General features: G+C 43.5%; 1 protein-coding gene across 2 annotated transcripts in view; it reads right to left on the minus strand.

Annotated features, from left to right (window-relative positions):
- Positions 1–20,718, minus strand: part of LOC125430094 — a 28,906-nt gene extending 8,188 nt beyond the window's left edge. For both annotated transcript variants that reach the window (XM_048491847.1, XM_048491846.1), the window contains exons 1-5: positions 20,662–20,718; positions 9,246–9,277; positions 7,325–7,347; positions 4,207–4,281; positions 250–380 (exon numbers count right to left, since the gene is read on the minus strand). In XM_048491847.1, the coding sequence (XP_048347804.1) occupies positions 250–380; positions 4,207–4,281; positions 7,325–7,347; positions 9,246–9,277; positions 20,662–20,716 (316 nt within the window). In that variant the 5' untranslated portion in view covers positions 20,717–20,718. The remainder of the gene's footprint in view (positions 1–249; positions 381–4,206; positions 4,282–7,324; positions 7,348–9,245; positions 9,278–20,661) is intronic.
- Positions 20,719–21,709: the final 991 nt, after the last annotated feature.

Genomic DNA, 21,709 nt, shown 5'->3' on the forward strand with positions numbered 1-21,709 from the left:
ATGGTTGGATGTGAGTGGCCAACCTGAAGGGACCACTGTTTGGGTGCTTAGCAGCCCTGCAAGCATAGTGAGTCCATTGAGAGATTCCTGGAAACTGATATCTGTAGACTAATTGGCCAGACCTACTCTTCTTCTCTTAGGTCAGTAGCTAATCTGAGCTGGGGAAAACACCTTGATTCACTGGCTGTTCCTCATACCCCATAAATGCTGCATTTGAGAACGGTATGTTAATAATAACAGCAGCCTCACATTGTCGAGAGTTGTTTGGTGTAAAACAGCAGCGACTTCGGGAACACAGGTTTTTTTCGAGACTTAACATCAAGCGCCGCTCTTCGGCTTGTTGAATTCGTTCATGTTCTTTTCTCCTCCAGGATGCTGCCCTAAACAAAGCACAACATGGCCTTCTGCACTGAACTTAGTTTGGATGTGTCAGTTCTTGAAATTCTGTGGGTTTTGTCAACATCCTTCTGTAGGAAGGCTAGAGCAGCATATGCAGAAATCCTTTGTGATGATCAGTGCCGAATTTGGAACCAGTGGGCAAAATGCAGCACTAGGAATGAGGCCTGGCACAGTTCTTCATTTGTTTTCACTGTCCCTTGCTTGCTAGGCAAAAAGTACTTGATTGTTTTCAACAAGGAGGATACGGTGATGATGAAAACATGTGCCAGTCCCCATGCCTTCCATCCCAACACCCTGTGGAGACTCTTTTGGCAGAGTGGCTAGCTGGCTCCTGTGGCAGAGAGGGTGGGTGTTCTGTGGGTCCACCTTCCCTCTCCACTGTAGCCAAAACCTACATGTCTCAATTTTGCTGGCATCAAACGCCACCATTTTTGCTAGTGTAATTGTCTTTGCCAGATCTGAAATGGTCTGCCAAATGTTACTGAAATCTCTATGCAAGAGTGGAAATGAGCTGGCAAAATGAATCAGAGGCTGGGACAAACCACTTGGCATGATTAATTAACTATCCCTAATTATTTCAATTTATTGCAGCCTCCATTTTCTCCATCACTTTTCATTTTAATCCTAGACCTCTAGGCCCACCATATTAACTCCCTTCCACTTGAACTTGGTCTGTTCTGTTCAGCGGACAAGGATGTTGTTCTGTTTCTATCCAGACAACTGGGGGTGGAAAGACATGGGTCTTGAGCAGACAACCAAGATCAAGCCAGGCTGAACAGATCCTCAGTGTAGGGGTTACCTAGCTCAACTGAAGGCTTATATAAAAGTTAAAAGGTAAATGGAGTTCCCAGTGCAAGCACCGTTTCATTTCTTACCCATGGGGTGATGTCATATTACAAAGTTTACTAGACAGACTGTTTATCGGGTGGTTTATCATTGCTTTCCCCATTCATCTACACTTTACCCCCAGCAAGCTGATTTTTTACTGATCTCATTTTACTGATCTCAGAAAGACGGGAGGCTAAGTCAATCTTGAGCCGGCTATTTAAAACTGACTTCCATCAGGTTCAAATTCAGTGTGAGCAGAGCTTTGTCTGCAGTACTGAAACTTACCACTCTGGTCCACAGGACTCTTGAAGGTTTATGTGAGGGGCCAATAGTCCCCAACTCCTTCTTGCTGCCAGATTGGATCCTGGATCCTGAAAAGGTCTACAGAGTGGCATTCTCCTCCTGTATGAGGCTGGAATCCAGGGTATCTTGAGCTTCTAGGCCAGGGGTAGGGAACCTGCGGCTCTCCAGATGTTCAGGAACTACAATTCCCATCAGCCTCTGTCAGCATGGCCAATTGGCCATGCTGGTAGGGGCTGATGGGAATTGTAGTTCCTGAACATCTGGAGAGCCGCAGGTTCCCTACCCCTGTTCTAGGCACACACTTCTTTATCTAGTCCAGGCTTCAACTCTGGCCCTCTATCATAATTGTTTCTGGAATTCTGGGGGAGACTCTGGGTGTTCTGGAGGGTCCACTAAAGGGGTTCCTAGTCTACTTGTTCCACACTATCATGTTTAAGAGCCAGCTGTGGTACAGGAGGGGGGTGTCTTCACAGAGAGGCTCTGTGGTGCTGGGAGCCATAGATATAGATGCATTTTTCCTAGGTTAAAGCTGAACCAGGGCAGGTCCTGAAAGAAGTTCACATGTGTCATCCTAAGCACATTTGGCAGAGGTGGAGCAAGGGGAAACTCCACCCGGGGCATGTGTGCGCTCTGTGCCCCTGCTGCAGCGGCGCCCGCCCATGCCATGCCCCCTCCGTGGCCTGGCCATTCCTCCGCCGCGGCTCCGCCCGGGGTATCACGCCCCACCCCGCCCCGTTGGCTCTATGCCTCTGACATTTGGTAACAGCAAGGTTGTTCTTACAGTTGCCTGGCAACCTCAAAATGGTGACTGACATCTCGCAATGTAAACTTGGATCCTATGAACAAGTTCTTTTTGTGCCTCTGTCCCATTAAAACTGAAGTTTGTTTAAGGTTCCATTGAAACCCACTGATCTTGGGAAACAGAAGTTTTAATGGAACAGGAAGTGCAATCTGTAGTAGGGGTTAAACCCAAATCATTTTTTAAAAAAATCCTGATTGGAGTTTTTAATTTACCAAAAAAACTCCAATAAGGCTGAACATAATTTGGCTTTATCGACTTTTGGAGCAGGATGGAAGGGGAGAGAGCTGAATGCTGTAGTAGGCTCAGGCCAGTGCAGTATTCAGTTCTCCCTACCAATTTACCCAAAATTTCCAGTTTTTTAAAAACCCAAACCCGAAATTTACCAATAAAAATAACTGATGTTCACTCTTAATCTATAGCAGGGACTATCTAGTGTATATGGAATTCATTCATAAGATCCAAGCCCTAGAACTTTTCATCACTAGTTTATTTAATGTGTTCTGGCACCATTGTGCTTCAGTTTAACCTCAGATTTCCACATGTATTTTTGTGTCTTTATTTTTCAGTTCAACTTTGTTTGCCCCCCCCCCCCCCGTTTTTTTCTGGTTCTTTTGAAGCCAATTCTGAATCGGCCTTTTCCATGTGTGTAACATTTCTGTCAGTTTTCTTGGTCTTGGCCACTCCCACTCTCCTTCAGGATACTTTTTGACAACTGGACTGTCATCATTGTGACACTACTACCACTCCTCCCCTCCACTCTGAAGACAAGTGATTTCATTTTCATTTTTTTTTTAAAAAATGCAACCCTAATATCAATATAAGCATGTAAACACTGAAAAACAAAACACTTAGGTTTGGCAGGTTATTTAATTCTCAGCTATCCTTTTTTTTTAAAGTCTCTATACACATCTCTTCTGGAGGTCTGCCTTTTCTCTTATATTTCAGTGTGGAAGGGGGATAGCAACTAACTTTTTTTCTCATGAAAGCTGGAAGCCTGTTAAACCTGTCATTACAATGGTATATCAATATAATGATATTTTACTACTGATGCAACTATATTACTATATAGATATAAAGGTAAAGTTTCCCCTTGAGTTGTATCCAACCCTGGGGTACCACTGCAAGCAGTGATTTCATAGGCAAGCCGTTTTTGTGGGGCAGTTTGCCATTGCTTTCCCCGGCTATTCTTTACTCCCTAGCTATGTGATAGGTACTCATTTACCGACCAAGGAATGGATGGATGGCTGAGTTGACCATGAGCCAGCTGCCAGGATATCTGACCCACAGGGGGCTCAAACTCCTGACCGTGTGAGTGGCAGTGCAAGCACTTAACCACTATGCTACACAGCTATTTATATAGATATAAGCATTCACAAAAAAATAAAACTGGGGAGGAGGGGTGCTGTGACATCACCAATAATGACCACATCCTCCCTTGAAAAAGTCCTGGTCATTAAACGCATGCCTGGGGGGAAAAAACCAAATTGACTCCACAACTGTGAAAATGTGTGTGGGGGTGTGTGTGTGTGTGTGTGAAGATGTGTGAAAGAACCATTCCCAAAGCAATTCTAATGCTTGTGGATCAAGAAAACCAGGAGGAAGTCAAGTGTGTGGAAAAGCCCATAATCTAGTTTGGCATTTTTCCAGGATTTTTAAATCCCGAATATTTTATGGGTAACTTTCGAAATTTTTCAGCAAACTTGGATTTTCTAATGTTTCCAGTGGCCCCATTTTGCAGGGTTTTTTAAAATCTGCTCAGTGGGGCAAAGTTAGAAATTAGATATGCTATTCAGACTGTACTTTATTGCTTAATAAGGAACCACTGATTGCTATAAATAAATGTTAAAAAAGAAACAAGAAAATATTCCATATACCTTTCAATGTTTTTCTCATAAGGGGACTCATTATCTCTCTCTTTTCGTGGAAAAGTTTTCCTTGTCAAAAGAGGCCTACAAAGAAAATTCACCATAAATTGACTTAAAAATCAAAGGTCTTTTTTTTTTAAACTTACACATTGTATTTCTGAGTATAGTTATACCCCAAACCATTGTAGTGAAGTACAGGTTCCAACAAAATGTTTGTGGTGACAGAAATCATTGTGTTTTACAGTATTAAAATCTCCAGAACTTAAAAACACACTTTGACATGGTGTAGAACTTTACTTTTTCATAGACAACCCCTTCTCCTTCTGCATACTGAATAACTTATACTGGTATGGTTCCTTTATAAATATATGCTTTTTTTTGAAAGAACAAAACAGATCAGGTGAGTAGCTGTGTTGGTCTGAAACAGAATAACAAGATTTTAATCCACTAGCATCTAAAAATGCTAAGATTTCCAGAGTATAAGCTTTTGAGAGCTCCCTTTTGAAAGGGAATTTTGACTCTTGAAAGCTTATACCCAGGAAATCTTGTTCTTTTTAGTGCTACAGAACTCACATCTTCCTCAACAAAAAAGTTTTGAATTTAAGATATTAGACAACTAATACATAGAGCCACTGCTCTAGACATTCAGCCCAAAAAGTATTACTGGGGAAACAAATTCACCCCAAGATTTTGTGGAAAGAAGTTGCTATTCAATGTTTTAAAATTTTATTTGAAGGCTGGCCTCTAGAGATATGCCAAAAAAAGTCATGTGGATTTGAGTGTTTGTTGTTTAAATAATTGGGTCAGATGCTTTAACAACAGAATTGTATAGTTAGGAAAGCACTCAGGTAGTTTTTTCACCTGGTTTCAATAGAAAACACATTTTTAAGAGTAACTTCCCCCATAAACTGACATGAAATTTTTGGAGAGTATTCTCATCATCCAAGGGGTTTTCCCTTCTAAATGTCAAATAGAAAGGAGAAAGAATCCTCGTGCCTCATGCAATAGGCAATTAAAATTCTCACCTGTCAAACAGGCACAAGGAAACATGAACTGGCATTTAAGTAAACCTTCCCCCTCCTGTCTCAAGATCTTCAAAGTGAGTTCAAGGAGATCTTTCAAAATTCATGTATGGATGAAAAATATAAACTTTGTCCTTCTTTCACCTTAATTTACTATAATCCGTTTCTTTTAGCATTTATCTCCCAGCCTGACTCACTTTTACACTGGAGAATGCAAGGAAGAAAATATGGTTTAAACACAAGAAGTCTGTGGGGAAGAAGCAGGGTAGATTAACCCCTTTCACCAGCACTCTCCAGTCTTCTGAGGCTGATGTATTTTATTTATTTATTTATTTAATTTCTGACAGGGCAGCTAACAACAATACAATATTATATTAATCAAAACATCAGCGTCAAACATATAGATATATAATTAATATTTATAATAATAACCATAAGTAATAAATAATGAAAAATGGCACCCTAGCAATGGTTCCCTCACTTTAATTTAAGCAAGTTAGAGAGGAAATCACTCTTAATCAGGGTGACACTGGTCTCAGAAAGGGGATAATGGAGCAATCTCAAAGACTGCAGTGAGGCATGTGATCTAATTGGACCCAGTGAAGGAGACCAGCTGATTTAAATTGTCGCTATCCTCAACTATAGGCCTGGTAGAAAATTTCTGTCTTGCAGGTCCTGCAGAACTAAGCTAGGTCCTACAAGGTCCAGGTCTCATTCAACAGAGAATTCTATCAGGCTGGACCAGGCCCAGAAAAGCCCTGGCCATGTTCAAGAATAGCTGGATATTTTTCAGGCAAGTGACCACTAGCAGATTATTTCCAGATGAATGCAATAGTCTTTGGTGAGTATAGCTGGAGAGGCAGTCCTGAAGGTACAAAGGCCCCAGACAGCTTTGGGCTATAAAAGTCAGTGCCAACACCTTGAAACTGATCCAGTTCAGCCAGTGGAGCACCAGTGTTTGGTATGCTCTCCTAGGGTCCCTGTAAAGGCCCACTTTCCTGCATTCTTGACCTGTTGTCATTTTACTGGAACAGTCTTAAGCGAGTTACAGTAATCTAATAGGGGGTGACTACGCATGGGTCACTGTGGCTAACTCAGGGTGGAATAAGTAGGGAGCCAGTTGCCAGACTAGGTGAAGGTGGTAGAATGCTGTCCTGGCAGTATTTGTAGCCTGGATTTCCAAAATAAGGGAGGCATCCTGAGTCATCCCCAAACTCTTGATAATGGCAGTTGGAATAATTTAGACATTGGAACAGGCTTCCCTGGCACAGCTACAGAACCGCTGTCTTTACTGGATTCAATCTTACACAAGTCTGCTTTAACCATTTCCCCACAGCCTCCAGGCACGTGGCCAGAGTATCTTGGATGGTGCCCAATTAGCCATCCATCAGCAGATATAGCTGGATGTCATTGGTATACTGATGACAACGTAGCCCCGAACTCCAGAGTTCCCCATTCTGATTACATAGGAATGGGTGGATTCATGCACAGTAAGTTATTCTGTAGACGCGGTGCTTGCACATGCAGTCAGTTTGTAAGAGAAATTTTGGATCTTGAATTAGTGGTTTTTATTGAGGTAAGGATGCCAATACTACCCCCTCCCCATGACACGTCCCGTATACGGCCAAAAGGGTTCAGAACAGAATTCTTAATCAAATCTTCAAAAGCATCTTAAACACGGAAACACTAGTAATCACATAACACCACATTTCGGATCAAGGCCAAGCTGTGTGTGCATGTGTGAGGAAGTTAACTTTCCCCCACATGCCTTTGCTAGTTGAAAAACTGGATATGACATTTGCAGTGTTTCCTATCTCCAGTTAAAGGGAACGAATATTAATGTGATCACATTTGTCCTAAGTTATGCCCTACAACAGAATCTGCATGAATAAGAATCATACTTTTTCTCCGGGGGGGGGGCTTAAATTAAAATCCCACAGGATATTTTTCAGCATTTATACCCTGCCTTTCTCCTTTAACAGATCCAAGGCACCACCAAAGAAAAGTCTGTTTTATCTGGATGTTACAAAGGGGAAGCAGGAATCAAGAACAACTGTTTCTTACATTTGAAAAGTGCTTGTTTTAAGTACTTTCACTAGACATACCTTTCTTCACTAGGCGCCAAGCTCTAAAAGAAAGAGAAGCAATAAATGAAAGACCATTCCTGCAGTGGCTATTAAAATTACTAATGTGAGATATCAAACCATTTTTAACTCTCATTAACTATAGCAGAAAATATAGAATGCTTGTAAGTTCTGATGAGGAATTTTTCCTCTTTCTGGATGCAGGCAAAAATGAAGGACTCCTTTGAGGGTAGAACTCTTTTTGCCCCCCATTAAACCTTTTTTCAGTCCGGTTCCCAACTTAACTTTGGTAATGAAACAACCTTCTACACATCAGTGTAAACCTTTTCTGGGAAATGAACAGAGAGAGTATACTCTGTCAATCCTTCTGGACATCTCAGTAGAATTTCCTCTGTTTGTTTGTTTGACTTTTATACCGCCCACCCCTGGAGGGCTCTGGGCGGTGTACAACAACTAATATAATCTAAAATAACAAGAAGAGCACATTCAATAAATACATACAATATAATAAAATTAGGGCTCTAAATCTCACATTAAAACCGTTTAAAGCAACGCACAAAACATCGCTTCCGGCAATCTAAAGGTCCCTCTGAGAAGGGAATGGAAAGGCCCGAGATGTAAAAGGCCGCAGATGATAAAAAGTCACAGTATTCTTCCGGATTTGGATATATCATTTGATGATGCTTCCAGATTTCACTGGAGGACTGAGGCAAAGGAGGTGGGGCTCAGAGACTAGGAGTAACTCTGGCCTAGGTACCATATGGCCCTTGGCTTGTGAAGTTCCACTAGGTACCATCTTATCTCCTACGCTATTTAACATCTGCATGAAACTACTGGGTGAAATTGGTGGAGGCTTGGGATTGGTTGTAAATAGAATGGGGTGCCACTGGTGAGCAGATTATACCTTTCTGTCTTTTTGCTTGTCACTGGATTCTACCTGAGGAGGCTTTTTAAGGCCTGTATTTGCAAAAATTGATTGACTGGATGAGGGCGAATAAAATGAAAAATGAAAGTATGGGCTATAGGGATACAGGTAATGCCAGGCATGCTAGTTAGACTGTATGGCTGTGTTGATCATTTCCAAGTGTCCTGAAAACTGAAACCCTTATTGGTTGTGGTGGGTTTTCCGGGCTGTTTGGCCGTGGTCTGGTGGATCTTGTTTCTAACATTTTGCCTGTATCTGTGGCTGGCATCTTCAGAGGTGTACCACAGAGGGTAGTCTGTTACACACTGTGTCAGTGAGAAGGGAATGTTTAGTGGGGTATATATTGTCCATGTCCCAGGGTGGAGAATCAATCAGGAAGTGTTGGGTGGAATTTGTAAGATGTGGTTGATAGCATTGTATTGCGGGTGGGGTTTATCAGTCTAGGGAGTGGTTCACATTTTCAGGCCCTGCAGCAGCAGCAGTATTGGTGAATGCAAATCCTGTGTTTGAGACGAAGATGCCAGCCACAGATGCAGGTGAAACGTTAGGAACAAGATCCACCAGACCACAGCCACACAGCCTGGAAAACGCACCACAACCAGTTGAATCCAGCTGTGAAAGCCTGTGAAAGCCTTCGACAATACATGAAATCCTTATTACTGCAGGACCCACCCAGACTGTCTGCAGCTCTAAATGGAATAAGTCTGGAAGCATTAAGAAGATTGTTAACCTGGTCCACATAAATCTAGACACCATCCCTATATTCTGATGAATTAGCAGCAGTTCTTGATTTCAGAAGAGATCGGATTCAGTTCTTGGCTGCAGGGAAGCCTATAAGCCATACAGATTCACAAGGAAAGTGAAGATAGCATCTTTCATAACATAGTAGAAAGTAACATTCTGTGTAATTGTTTCAAGTAGTTATTAAAAAAAAGATACATAGTCAAGGGACCAGCATAACATAGGCATGAGTATCTTTTGAATCTACACTAATACCAAGTGATAAATATACCATACCTGAGTTCTAAAAGCAGGAAATACCTCTTTCCCTAGAGCATGGAGAGAAACAGGATCCAAGATAAATATTTGATAATATTAAGCTGTTAACATTACACACACATAAACATACAGTTCTCTAGAATTGGATTTTGTTATAGTCAGTCCAAACCTCCTTATCTTTAATCATACACAAGTGGAGCTCACCCTTAAGTCTCCCTTTGAGTCAATTTGAGATTCAGTTACTGTTGGGACCTAGGCAGAGCTTTTTATATTCCTCCCATTCCGAAGCCACTCGAAAGGCTGCCCATACATTACCAAGTTCAGATTGAGTCAATAGATGTCATGGCCTTGGTCCCTCACACCTGCAGTACTGCCTCTCTTTCATGCTGTGCAACTTATGAGCAGGACTTTCTGAAGATGCCAGGTCCAGGTCAACAACCATCCTTACATGTACATTCTCTACTGTGGTGTCCACCCAGAGGCATATCGGGGGGAAATGGCGCCCGGAGACAACTCCTTCTCTGGGTGCCCCCCACCCTTGACTCTTCCCCCTGTTCGTAGACATGGCTTGGGGGCATGGCCCCGCCCCCAGCAGACTGTCTTTCAAAAGCCGGCCTGCATGAAGGCCGGGGGTTAGGGGGTGAAGCCATGCCCCCAAGCCCCCCCGGGTGCTGGTGGAGGCAGGACCATGCCCCCGAACTCCACCCCAGCCTCTGTGCAGGTCAGCTTTTGAAAGCCGGTTTTTGAAAGCTTTGAAAAACTGGCCTGCACAGAGATCGGAGGTGGTGCTCGGTGATGGTGGATGGCCCAGGCAGGCACCACAGCTGCCCCCGCCAAGCCCTACCCCCCACAGGCTGGCTCCTGAGGGCTGGGCTTGGTAGCATGCAGCTGGGACACATGCCATTTGGTCATGTGGGGGGGCCTCTGGCGCCTCCCTACGTGACCAAAAGGAATGCGCCCGGGGTATGCCCCTGCATCCATCTTATGCAACTGTCTGACTGATGAGGTCATTAAAGCTGCCATTTGCTCAGTATTGCGTAAACTATACAAAATTGATTTCTTCAAGGGGGGCATTTGTATATAGTAGCAGAGCCATTATATAACAGAATGGTTCAGAAAAATGCTTAAATAAAAGGAATGGAACTGTGTTCAGTTCTGGTCGCCACATTTATTTATTTATTTATTTTTATTTATTTCTCAGTCTTATAGACCGCCCAACCCCCGAAGGGCTCTCAAAAAGGATATTGAAAAGATAGAAAAAGTGCAGAGAAGGGCAACGAGGATGATTGAGGGACTGGAGCACCTTCCTTATGAGGAGAGGCTGAAGCGTTTGGGACTCTTTAGTTTGGAGAGGAGATGTCTGAGGGGGGATATGATTGAAGTCTATCAAATTATGCATGGGGTAGAAAATGTTGACAGAGAGAAATTTTTCTCTCTTTCTCACAATACTAGAACCAGGGGGCATTCATTGAAAATGCTGGGGGGAAGAATTAGGACTAATAAAAGGAAACACTTCTTCACACAACGTGTGATTGGTGTTTGGAATATGCTGCCACAGGAGGTGGTGATGGCCACTAACCTGGATAGCTTTAAAAGGGGCTTGGACAGATTTATGGAGGAGAAGTCGATTTATGGCTACCAATCTTGATCCTCTTTGATCTGAGATTGCAAATGCCTTAACAGTCCAGGTACTCGGGAGCAACAGCCACAGAAGGCCATTGCTTTCACATCCTGCATGTGAGCTCCCAAAGGCACCTGGTGGGCCACTGTGAGTAGCAGAGAGCTGGACTAGATGGACTTTGGTCTGATCCAGCTGGCTTGTTCTTATGTTCTTATGTTCTGCTGAATTAGGGGTCCAGTGCTATTCAATATTTTATAAATGACTGTGATGATGGAATAGAGGGAATGACATCAAATTTGCAGATGACACCAAATTAGGAGTGGTAGCTAATACCCCAGAGGACAGAGTCAGAATTCAAAAGGACCTGGACAGATTAGAGCTGGGCCAAAAATAACAAAATGAACTTCAACAGGGAAAAATGTAAAGTACTACGCTTAGGCAGAAAAAAATAAATGCACAAATATAAGATAAGTGACTCTTGGCTTGACAATGGTATACATGAAAGGAATCTGGGAGTCTTAGTAGACCACAAGCTGAACATGAGTCAACAGTGTGATGTGGCAGTTAGAAAGCTAGTTTGATTCTGGGCTGCATCAGTAGGAGTATAGTGTCTAGTTCTAGGGTTGTAATAGTACCACTCTATTCTGCATTGGTCAGACCTCACCTGTAATACTGTGTACAATTCTCGACATACTGTTCAAAAAGGATAGTGACAAGCTCGAACATGTCCAGAGGAGGGCAACCAAAATGGTAAAAGGTCTGGAATCCTTGCCCTATGAGGAGAGACTTAGGGAGCTGGGTATGTTTAGTCTGGAGAAGAGAAGATTAAGGGGTGGCATGACAGCCATTTTTCAATATCTGAAGGGATGTCGTGTTGAAGAGGGAGCAAGCTTGTTTTCTGCTGCTCCATGGATTAAAACACAGAATAATGGATTCAAACTATGTGCAAAGAGATTCCATCTACATTAGGAAGAACTTCCTGAGAGTAAGGGTTGTTTGACAGTGGAGTACGCTGCCTCAGAATGCGGTGGAGTCTCCTTCGTTGGAGGTTTTTAAAGAGAGGCTGGATGGCTAACTGTCAGGAGTGCTCTGATTGTGTGTTCCGTTCCTGCATTAGAGGGGGTTGGGCTTGATGACCCTTGTGGTCTCTTCCAACTCCATAATTCTATAATGTCACTGCCAGGTGTGCCCCAGAAATGTCATACAATAGCGCCTTTCACCATCTCCCTGCTTCATATCCCTGTGCCTGCCCACCCCCAGTCTCCTGCTGGATGCCAGCCATTGGCTACCAGCTCTGTTCTAAACTGAGGAATATTTTGCCCACTTTCAGAACTGTCCCTGAAACATAGCTCTTGCCAAGCTTTTACATTAACAGGCAAGGCTATTCCTAGCTATGTGGTGATTCTAGCTAGAACGGTACAGGGATGTTGCTGAGTTGGTCGGCAGTAGAACAGTAAGTTCAGTAACACTTTGAAAAACAACCAGATTTTTAGGATACAACATTTTGACAGATATGTCCAACAAAGGGAGCTTTGATACTCTAAATCGAAATCATGGAAATATAAAGGTTATACACTGGACTTCAAAGTGCCGCTGGACTTGAATCTTGACGTCATAATCATACTCACATAAGAAATCATAATCACAAACTACCAGCTTTACAACTCACATAAAGTTCCACGTGCCAAGTGCTGCTCATAAACAGAGGTTTTTCTGTTCTATGCACATTACATTATTTGCCATACATAAAGGTAAATCACAGTGCCTCTGACCTGTGTTTCCTTTCCTGGGTGACCTCTCCCCCAGCAAAGAACAAACTGAAATCCTAGTACAATTGGCTCCATTGCAGCAGTGATTCCACCCAATATGCTTATTAACCACCTTACATATGATTGTACAAAGTTGTTTGGGACAAATGGCCCATGAGAAAGAGAGTTGGTTGCTTGAAATATGAAATATTAAAATGGAAAGCAATGGATCGTTCACCATGTTGTTACCCAGGATGGAGATAACAGTCTCTCAATAAAGTGAGGAATATTAGCTCAGAGCAGACTTCTTATTAATATTGCGAGAGGCTGGGTAGGAAATCTTTAATACCAATGTATACGAAGGTCAGCTCTTGGAAGAAGATCCACAGAGGGGAGTGTAAGGCAAATTTGACAGTCTTTATTGTAAGGGTAAGGGAGTTCACAAGCACTTGGTTCAATGCAGCAAACACACACACAGAGAGTTCCTAAGATATAAATAGGTTGGAAGATATGTCTGGGATAGAGAGGGCTATGGGCATATTGGTAATACAACCTGATCATGATGTGAAGAAGATCTGGGGTTCAGAACCAAATGGCCAGCATTTGATTCCAGGGGGCGACATGTTCGATAGAGTCACAAAGACGGAAATATGTCAATGGCTCTGAGCGATTGGACTTTTGGAGGGCAGACATTTATAGGGTGAATGACCACCTTTGGGAGGTCTGGACAACTGCTGGGAGGTGTGTGGATGACCCCTAGAAGGAGTCAGGAGGGCTTTGCGGACTAGATTTGGGACATGCAAGATGGAAATTAAGAGGAGAAGGGTGATTAGGCTAATGGGAGAGACATTAAGTGGATGGGTGTAGTGGGGAGTTGTCCAGGTAGTTCATAGCTGTCAAACTCACGGCCCTTCAGATGTTATGGACTACAGTTCCCATCATCCGGAATGATGGGAACTGTAATCCATAACATCTGGAGGGGCGTGAGTTTGACACCTTGCGAGGTAGTTGATGAAATCACAGTAGGGAGACAATAGAATGCAAACTAAGGTGGTCAGGAGAAGTTTAGTCATAGAAGGGGGTATCTAGGTTAAGCCAATCAGGGGAGGTAATGCAATCAGGGGTCCTTTGTGGCTGGAATAGACATGGAGATGAGTGCCCATCCTGCAGGGCTGCTGTTTTGTGCTGAGGATACACCCTTCCTTGGGCAGGGAGCTGAGAATATGCTGCTATGGCAAGCAGGCTGAGAGCATGAGAGAACAAAGGAGTTTTCTGGCTTGTAGGTAGATCTGGCCATTGCCAGAGAATGGGCCCCCCATCTCTGCAAGACCAGCATCACCCTTTAGGCAGGCAAGTGGGCAGAGACACTTGTGAACAAGCACCGCGCTTCCCCCCCCCCCCCCATGCCAGGGTGGTATGGTAACAATGTCTTGAATTTTCATTAACTGGATACAGTTACTTTTTAAAGATAAAAGGAGTTAACTTAAGTCATAAGCAGACAAAACTTTGGTACTTCTTTAACTTATATTTAAAGGGGAAGCTTTGCTTGGGAAGAAGCGTATTAAATGAGTCTGATGGGAACAATTGTATTATTTATTAAACTGACAAGATTAATTGGTTTCATGATAACTAAATTACAAAAAGAGCTACTCCACTTTCATGCCAATTTAAACACAAAGAATAAAGCATTCCCTGTGGAGCTGCCATGAGTTGCCTTCAATTATGGCTTCTCAGAACATTTGATGTTGTGAGAGATCAGCCTTTCAGACTGCCAAAGTCTTCCCAACACGCCTGTGTGAGACAGCAATTATAATTAAAAATAGGGTACAAATTAAAAACCTTAGCTCAGTTTGATGCACACTCCATTTGCTTTACCTGATGAAAATGCTGTCAAATTAGTGGAGATAAGCCTTTTAAAACATATTTTAATCTGTCATTACACACCAGGCACCTTGCGTTTCATCACAATGGCCAGATTACTCTTACAGCATGCGTATGAGTGTATAATAGTGTCAGAGGCACACAGTGCGCTACCAGGCAGCCTCCTGCCAATCACAACAATGAGCACTCCTATCACTTCTTATAAAGCATTGTTTCCACAAGCCACTGGATTTAAAAGATCTGGACCTTACATCATGGGGCATCGATTCTAGAATCTGATTTCACTGATAAGGTAGAAAAACCCTCCTGATACACTATCTGAACAAGTATTGGGAATGAGGAGCTACTGACCTTTCCTTTTGTCAGGATTATCCTTGTTCAAAGATTTTGAGAAGTGTTTTGACAAATGGAAATTCACTTCCCTCATCAATCATCCTTTGCTTACCTCAATGGTGTACTCCTTCTTCTGAAATGTTAGCTAGTAAGAATTCTTCAGTCTTAAAAGGAACCTGAATTAGAGAATGTCCTGACCTGGATAGCTCAGGCTAGCCCCATCTCATCAGATCTCGGAAGCTAAGCAGGGTCAGCCATAGTTAGTATTTGGATAGGAGACCACTAAGAAAGTTCATGGTCAAAATGCAGAGGAAGGCAACAGCAAACCACCTCTCAGTGTATCTTTCCTTGAAAACCCCGTGAGGTGGCCATGTCGGCTGTGACTTGAAGGCACTTTCTATCACCACCAAACTTGCAGAATCCTTTCTTCCTAGTACCGTCACAGTTCATTTGGAACTCAGCCCCACCTACCTCACAAGGTGTCTGTTGTAGGGAAAGGAGTTTGTAAGCCCCTTTGAGTCTCTTTACAGGAGGGGGGGGGGGTTAAATCCAAACTCTTCGTATTTTATTTTTATTATGAACAAAAATGAATTTAAGAAAGTCTAGCATAAACAAATTCTCAAATATTACTATGAGAAAACATAGGTGTAGATAAAATCACAGGTTTTCAACAATAAAATGTAAATTACTATTTGTGGATAGTAATTTATATTTTATTGTTGAAATTAATGCAAATTCAGTAACTGTATTTCTGACAATGCCTCAATTTATTTCAATTTATAGTGGAAAAATCATAATGCTCAGAAAAGTTGCCTTCTCTGTGACATTATTTTCTCTGTTTTGTGTTTTAATGGCTACAAGCTATATTTGAGAAATAAATCCACTAATAAATTCATCATACCTACACATATTGTTTAGTCACATATTTCTTTTCAAATATAGATGCAATTACTATAGCAAAAACATATAACAAATGTTTGTTCTGACTTTTGTTCTACTATAGCAAAAATATATGACAAATGTTTGCTGGACCTTTGGCTGCACAGTATCAGATCTGCTTTGTATGGCTGGCTGCTGGCTTAGGAAGCCTTGGCGGGAGCGAGGTGGCCTCACTCTTTGACGGGTTGCGCATGGGGACTGATCTGTTCAGGGAAGGAGGAGCCTGCATGCCAGCCTTCCCCATTTGGGGCCTGGGAGATGGAGCCCTTCCCATAAGAGGCCTGGGGGATGGAGCAAGACTGTGAACCACATGCCCAGGTGGGGGTTGCTAATGGCTCATGCCCCATGGCAGCAAGGGGAGTTCATCCAGAGGCCACCACCCAGATAGCTCCCACTTTCTTGATGCTTCGGGCATTGGTGTTTTCCCCCATGCCTTGGGCTGGGGGAAAGTTATTATGGAGGGACAGCAGACATGCTGCCCTGTCCATCCCCTATGCTGCACCTCTGCGTCCTTTTGCCAGCACACCAATAAAACGGCTGTGGCCAAATTTTACTCACACAATGGGGTATTTTGTGTCTCCTGCACCCTAGGACTGCTTCCTCCCCTCCTCAGGTGGCAATAACTATGAATTTACTTATTGCACATAAATCCTAAACTAGGTATTCAAGCAAACTCAGTTCCCTTCTTGTAAAGAAACCAGTGTCTTTATTGAAGATCTGAGTGATCCATATACCTAATTCTTCAAACATTTGGCCCCATCTATATTGAATCGAGTGATGATCTTGTTACGATTAGTGTTCAAAACAGAGGAACATTTGTTATAAAAGTAATATTTTAAAATTTCATATTTCCCAAGCAATGCAGACTGTGCTCCATCTTCTGGTTAATGACGGCAACTGTATCACATCATTTTGCTTGAACATTTTAAAGATAGGCTTTTTTGCCTAACAAGTGGCAGTTCTTGTTCATTTCATTGTTACATTTTTTTCAGAATGGCATCTTTACTCAGGTTTTGCCTGTATTCAAATTTGATGGATCAATCATAAATTCTTTAGCTGATGGACAGCTCATGTTTTCCCCCCATTGCCCAACTCCGCTGAAGAATTAATATTACTCTGTGTTTAGTACGACTTTCACAAAGCACTCCAGAATTCCAAGTGTAGTAGTCTATGAAGTCTAATATGGTTAAAATCAGAAATATAAAATTATGTTTGGACATGTATTCAGTGAGACCCTGTGTTGTCGAAGGCTTTCACGGCCAGAATCACTGAGGTGCTGTGTGGTTTCCGGGCTGTATGGCCGTGTTCTAGCAAGGGCTGTGTTCAGATCCTTTGAAGATGCCAGCCACAGATGCAGGTGAAACGTCAGGAGAGAATGCTGCTGGAACATGGCCATACAGCCCGGAAACCACACAGCACTTCAATGAGACCCTATCAGTGACAAACGGATGCAAATGAAAGAAAGATGAAGCTAAAATCAAAAAAATATTTTGCTTATTCCTTTTCTAGCTCTTATAATAATGATTAAATGTAGATTTAATAGAATCATAGAGTTGGAAGAGACCTCAAGGGCCATCAAGTCCAACCACCTGCAATGCAGGAACACACAATCAAAGCACTCCTGACCAGGGACGTAGGCATAGATTTTTTAGGTGGGGGGGTTCGGGGTGGGATCACACCCCCACCCTCCCCTAGGGCATGGCCACGCCTCCCCAAGCCCCACCCCTCGCCTAGCGCTTATAAAAGCAGCTCTCCGAGGTCGGGGATGGCAGACTCCCCTGCCCTGCCCTGCCCCTCCCCTCTGGGCAGAGGCATAGAGGAAAATGGAGCCTGGTGCAAAATCTGAGTTTTGCCCTCTCCGCCCTGCCCGGCAGCCGCCAGTGATCTCTTGGAATCTCACACCCCAAACAGCATCACTTTCAATGGTGTTTAAACTAGAGAGCCCAAATTCTCCTTTTAAATCCACCTTAAAGAGAGAATCTGGGGTCCCTAGTTAAATTAATCATTGAGTGATGTTGCTCTTTGGGGTGGATTTCATCCCCACCCTGGAAACAACAGAGCATCACTTTTAATGTGGCTGTGAGTGGTTAAGAGCAGGGTCCATTCTAATCTGGAGGAACCGGGATTTGATTCCCTGCTCTGCCACTTGAGCTGTGGAGGCTTATCTGGGGGATTCAGATTAGCCTGTGCACTCCCACACAGGCCAGCTGGGTGACCTTGGGCTAGTCACAGCTTTTCGGAGCTCTCTCACCCCACCCACCTGACAGGGTGTTTGTTGGGAGGGAGCAAGGGCAAGGAGATTGTAAGCCCCTTTGAGTCTCCTACAGGAGAGAAAGGGGGGATATAAATCCAAACTCTTCTTCTTCTTCTAAACTGAGGACCTCAGATTCTCCCTTTAAATCCATGCAGAAGGGGTGGATTTAAAAGGAGAATCTGGGGAAATTTGGGGGGGGGGTGCCTGCTGTCAGAGGTGCAATTGTTAAGCTAGAAGCACCAAACTTTCAGGGTATCTTTAGGAGACTCTCCTAATGATACCACCCAGGTTTGGTGAAGTTTGGTTCAGGAGGTCCAAAGTTATGGACCCTCAAAGGTGTAGCCCCCATCTCCTATTAGCTCCCATTGGAAACAATGGGGGATGGGGGCACCCCCTTTGGGAGTCCGTAGCTTTTGACTCCCTGGACCAAACTTCACAAAACCTGGGTGGTGTCAATAAGAGACTCATCTGATAATACATCCCAGATTTGGTGAAGTTTGGTTCAGGGGGTCCAAAGTTATGGACCCTCAAAGGTGTAGCCCCCATCTTCTATTAGCTCTCATTGGAAACAATGGAGGATGGGGCACCCCCTTTGGGAGTCCATAACTTTGGACCCCCTGAACCAAACCTCACCAAACCCAAGTAGTATCATCAGGAGAGTCCCCCAAACAATCCCGGAAAGTTTGGTGCTGCTAGCCCAAACAATGCGCCCCCTGCAGGCCAAAAACCGAAAAACACTAAAGATGTTTTAAAAACCCACAAACGGAGGGGCGGAGCTTCAGACATGAATTGGGGGGGGGGTTCAAACCCGAGAACCCCTCCTTACCTACGTGCATGCTCTTGATAGATGGCCATCAAGCCTTTCTTTAAAAACTCCCACAGAAGGAAACTCCACCACACTCCAAGGTAGTGCATTCCACTGTTGAACAGCCCTTACTGTCAGGAAGTTTTCCCTGATGTTTAGGTAGAATCTCTTTTCCTTCACCTTGAACCCATTACTCCTGGTCCTAGTCTCTGGAGCAGCAGAAAACAAACTTGCTCCCTCGCCAACATGACATCCCTTCAGATATCTAAACATAGCTGTCATATTGCCCCTTAACCTTCTCTTCTCCAGACTAAACATACCCAGCTCCCTAAGTCTCTCCTCGCAGAATGAAATTAATTTTTGTTCCAGCAGCAATATCCTTCTTGAAATGCGGTTCCCAGAACTATACACAATATTGCAGATGAGGTCTAACCGATGCTGAATAGAGTGGTACAATTACATCCCTCGATCTTGACACAATACTCCTGTTGATACAGCCCAAAATCGCATTGGCTTTCTTGGCCGCCACATCACACTGCTGATGTTCAGTTTGTGGTCTACTAAGACTCCCAGATTCCTTTCACATGTAGTTTTGTCAAGCCAGGTGTCACCCATCCTATATCTGTGCATTTCATTTTTTCTGCCTAAGTGTAGTATCTTACATTTATTTCTGTTGAAATTCATTTTGTTTGTTTTGGCCCAGCTCTCTTATCTGTCCAGGTCATTTTGAATTCCGACTCTGTCTTCTGGGGTATTAGCTACCCCTCCTATTTTGGTTTATGAGATACAATATCACAGGGAGAAGAGAATGAGGGTGTACATCTTTTCATGTATGCCTCTGGATAGTCGTATGGTGGGTGATCCGCTGGCAAGGGGAGCAGGGGAAGCTCCCCTGTTATTACACCTCCTTAAGAGGCAGGGGTGGAGCAAGCCCACGGTTGGAATGCCCCGTGGGGGGCTAAGAAGCTTGCACCCCTAGTGGGGGATGGAGAAGGGGCTCCAGTGATGGGCACTTCGCCGGTCTGGTATGTCTCACTCCAACCTTCCTCTTGGTTACATTCCTCCAGCAGGCAGGCTGGAAGAATTGTTTTCTTCTGGGGTCAGCACTCGGGCTGCCCAGATGCTTGGATCACCTCCCATGCTGCACCAATTTGCTTTCCTGTGCTTTCTGTCAATAAATTCTTTGGCTATGGCCAGTTTTTATTACCCACACTACATATATTGTCTGGCATATTATTCTGGGATTTAGGTTACCGAGCAGGAAGGGCCACACCTCCACCCACAATAGGTATCGCTGAAAAGCTGACTGTGAAATGATCCAAATGGTATTTCTTATGTATAAGCTGTAACTTGATTCTGCAGACTCATAGAAGGTATAACTATAACCATAGTAGAGTATTCATTTTGTTAAGGATGTAGTCAAGGAGTATTTTGAGATCAACTAGAAGACCTGATCTTAAAGTGGAAAGGGATAAGAGAACTCCACAGGATAAAACAAGGAAAAAGCACAACATGTTTGAACCCTTAGATTCTAGTTCAGTAGAACCTTTGAGTTTGACAACTATTTCAGGGTATACACTTTTGAGAGACAAAGCTCCCTGAATCAAACATGAGTTAGAAATGATCCATATTTAAAATTTGGGGGAGCTGATGGAGCATAATAACTAGTTTCTTTATATGTTTAGTAGAGTACCACGTTATTTGCATAAACTCTCCAAATATCTGTCATTCTTAAACGGAACCTATAATAACCAGCATTGCTTTTCTTTTAAAATAGGTCACACACAATCATACTGCGGGGAAAAAAATCATTCTTAGTATTTGCTATCTAGATTCAGAATACTGGAACTTACCCAGAGATGCTGATGATCGTTTATGTGAAGCATATGCGTAGTCTCTATATATCATAGCAGCCTAATTTGAAGACAAAGAACAGGAGGGTTAGTTTTCCACTGACACTTTGCAAGATTAGCCATACCTGTGACCACTAATGCACCATGGGTAGAAGACTATGCAGTGGACTTGCACATTTCTTCCTTCGTTCTCCCATGTAAATCCCCTCCTCCTTTTTTGGGTTGCTTTAGTTGTGATGCAATGTAGTAACCTGCCGTGATGCTAAACAAAGTGTGAAAATCCATTTCAGCCCCTTGCTTCAAACTTGTGTTATTTGGGGAACTTTGATTCTACAGCTCTTTTTAGCTCCTGGGGCTTGAACCTAAACTCCGCAAGTTGGCAGCCACTCCTCAAACAGCAGCCCTTTGACCAGTGTCTTGGAAGATATGCTCATTGACCCCAGAATGTTATGCCTATTAATCTCAGGCAGATAGCAAGACACTGAGGTCCCCAACAGTTTTGGCTCATGTTAACATAGCTCTCATATCCTAACTTCATCCATCAGTAAACCAATCAAATCCACCCAGTAATGAGGCTCCTTCCACCATGACTGAACTTGCTGAATTGCAGTCACACCCAGATTCTGCCTCCGCCAACTTCTTGATGTAGACTGCTCCTAAAGTTTGTGTTGTCTAGTGGTGAAGGAAAAGTGTAGCTCAGGGACAAAAGGAATGTTGGTATTAGCTTTTTTAGGAATCCCAAAACACATCATTGTGACACCCCCTTCTTTAGAGGACTTTGCCAAAGGATCCTTTATTGGCTGTTTTCCAACTTCTGGAAACTATTCCAAGGCCCTTTCCGCACGGAGGCGGAAGGTCTTGGGTCAGCGTTACTGACGCCGACCCGACGACGCCGGGACCGTCTGCATGGACGGTCCCAGAAAGAACCGGGAAGACGGCGCCACTGGGCAAGGTTGCCGGGTGGGATTACCTGCTCTCCTGCTCTCTCGCCCGCCGGGGCCTGGGGACACGCCTCCCCTGCTCTGCACGCCTGCTTCAGCGTCGCAGA

Source organism: Sphaerodactylus townsendi, linkage group LG03 (assembly GCF_021028975.2).
Source record: "Sphaerodactylus townsendi isolate TG3544 linkage group LG03, MPM_Stown_v2.3, whole genome shotgun sequence".
NCBI lineage: Eukaryota > Metazoa > Chordata > Lepidosauria > Squamata > Sphaerodactylidae > Sphaerodactylus > Sphaerodactylus townsendi.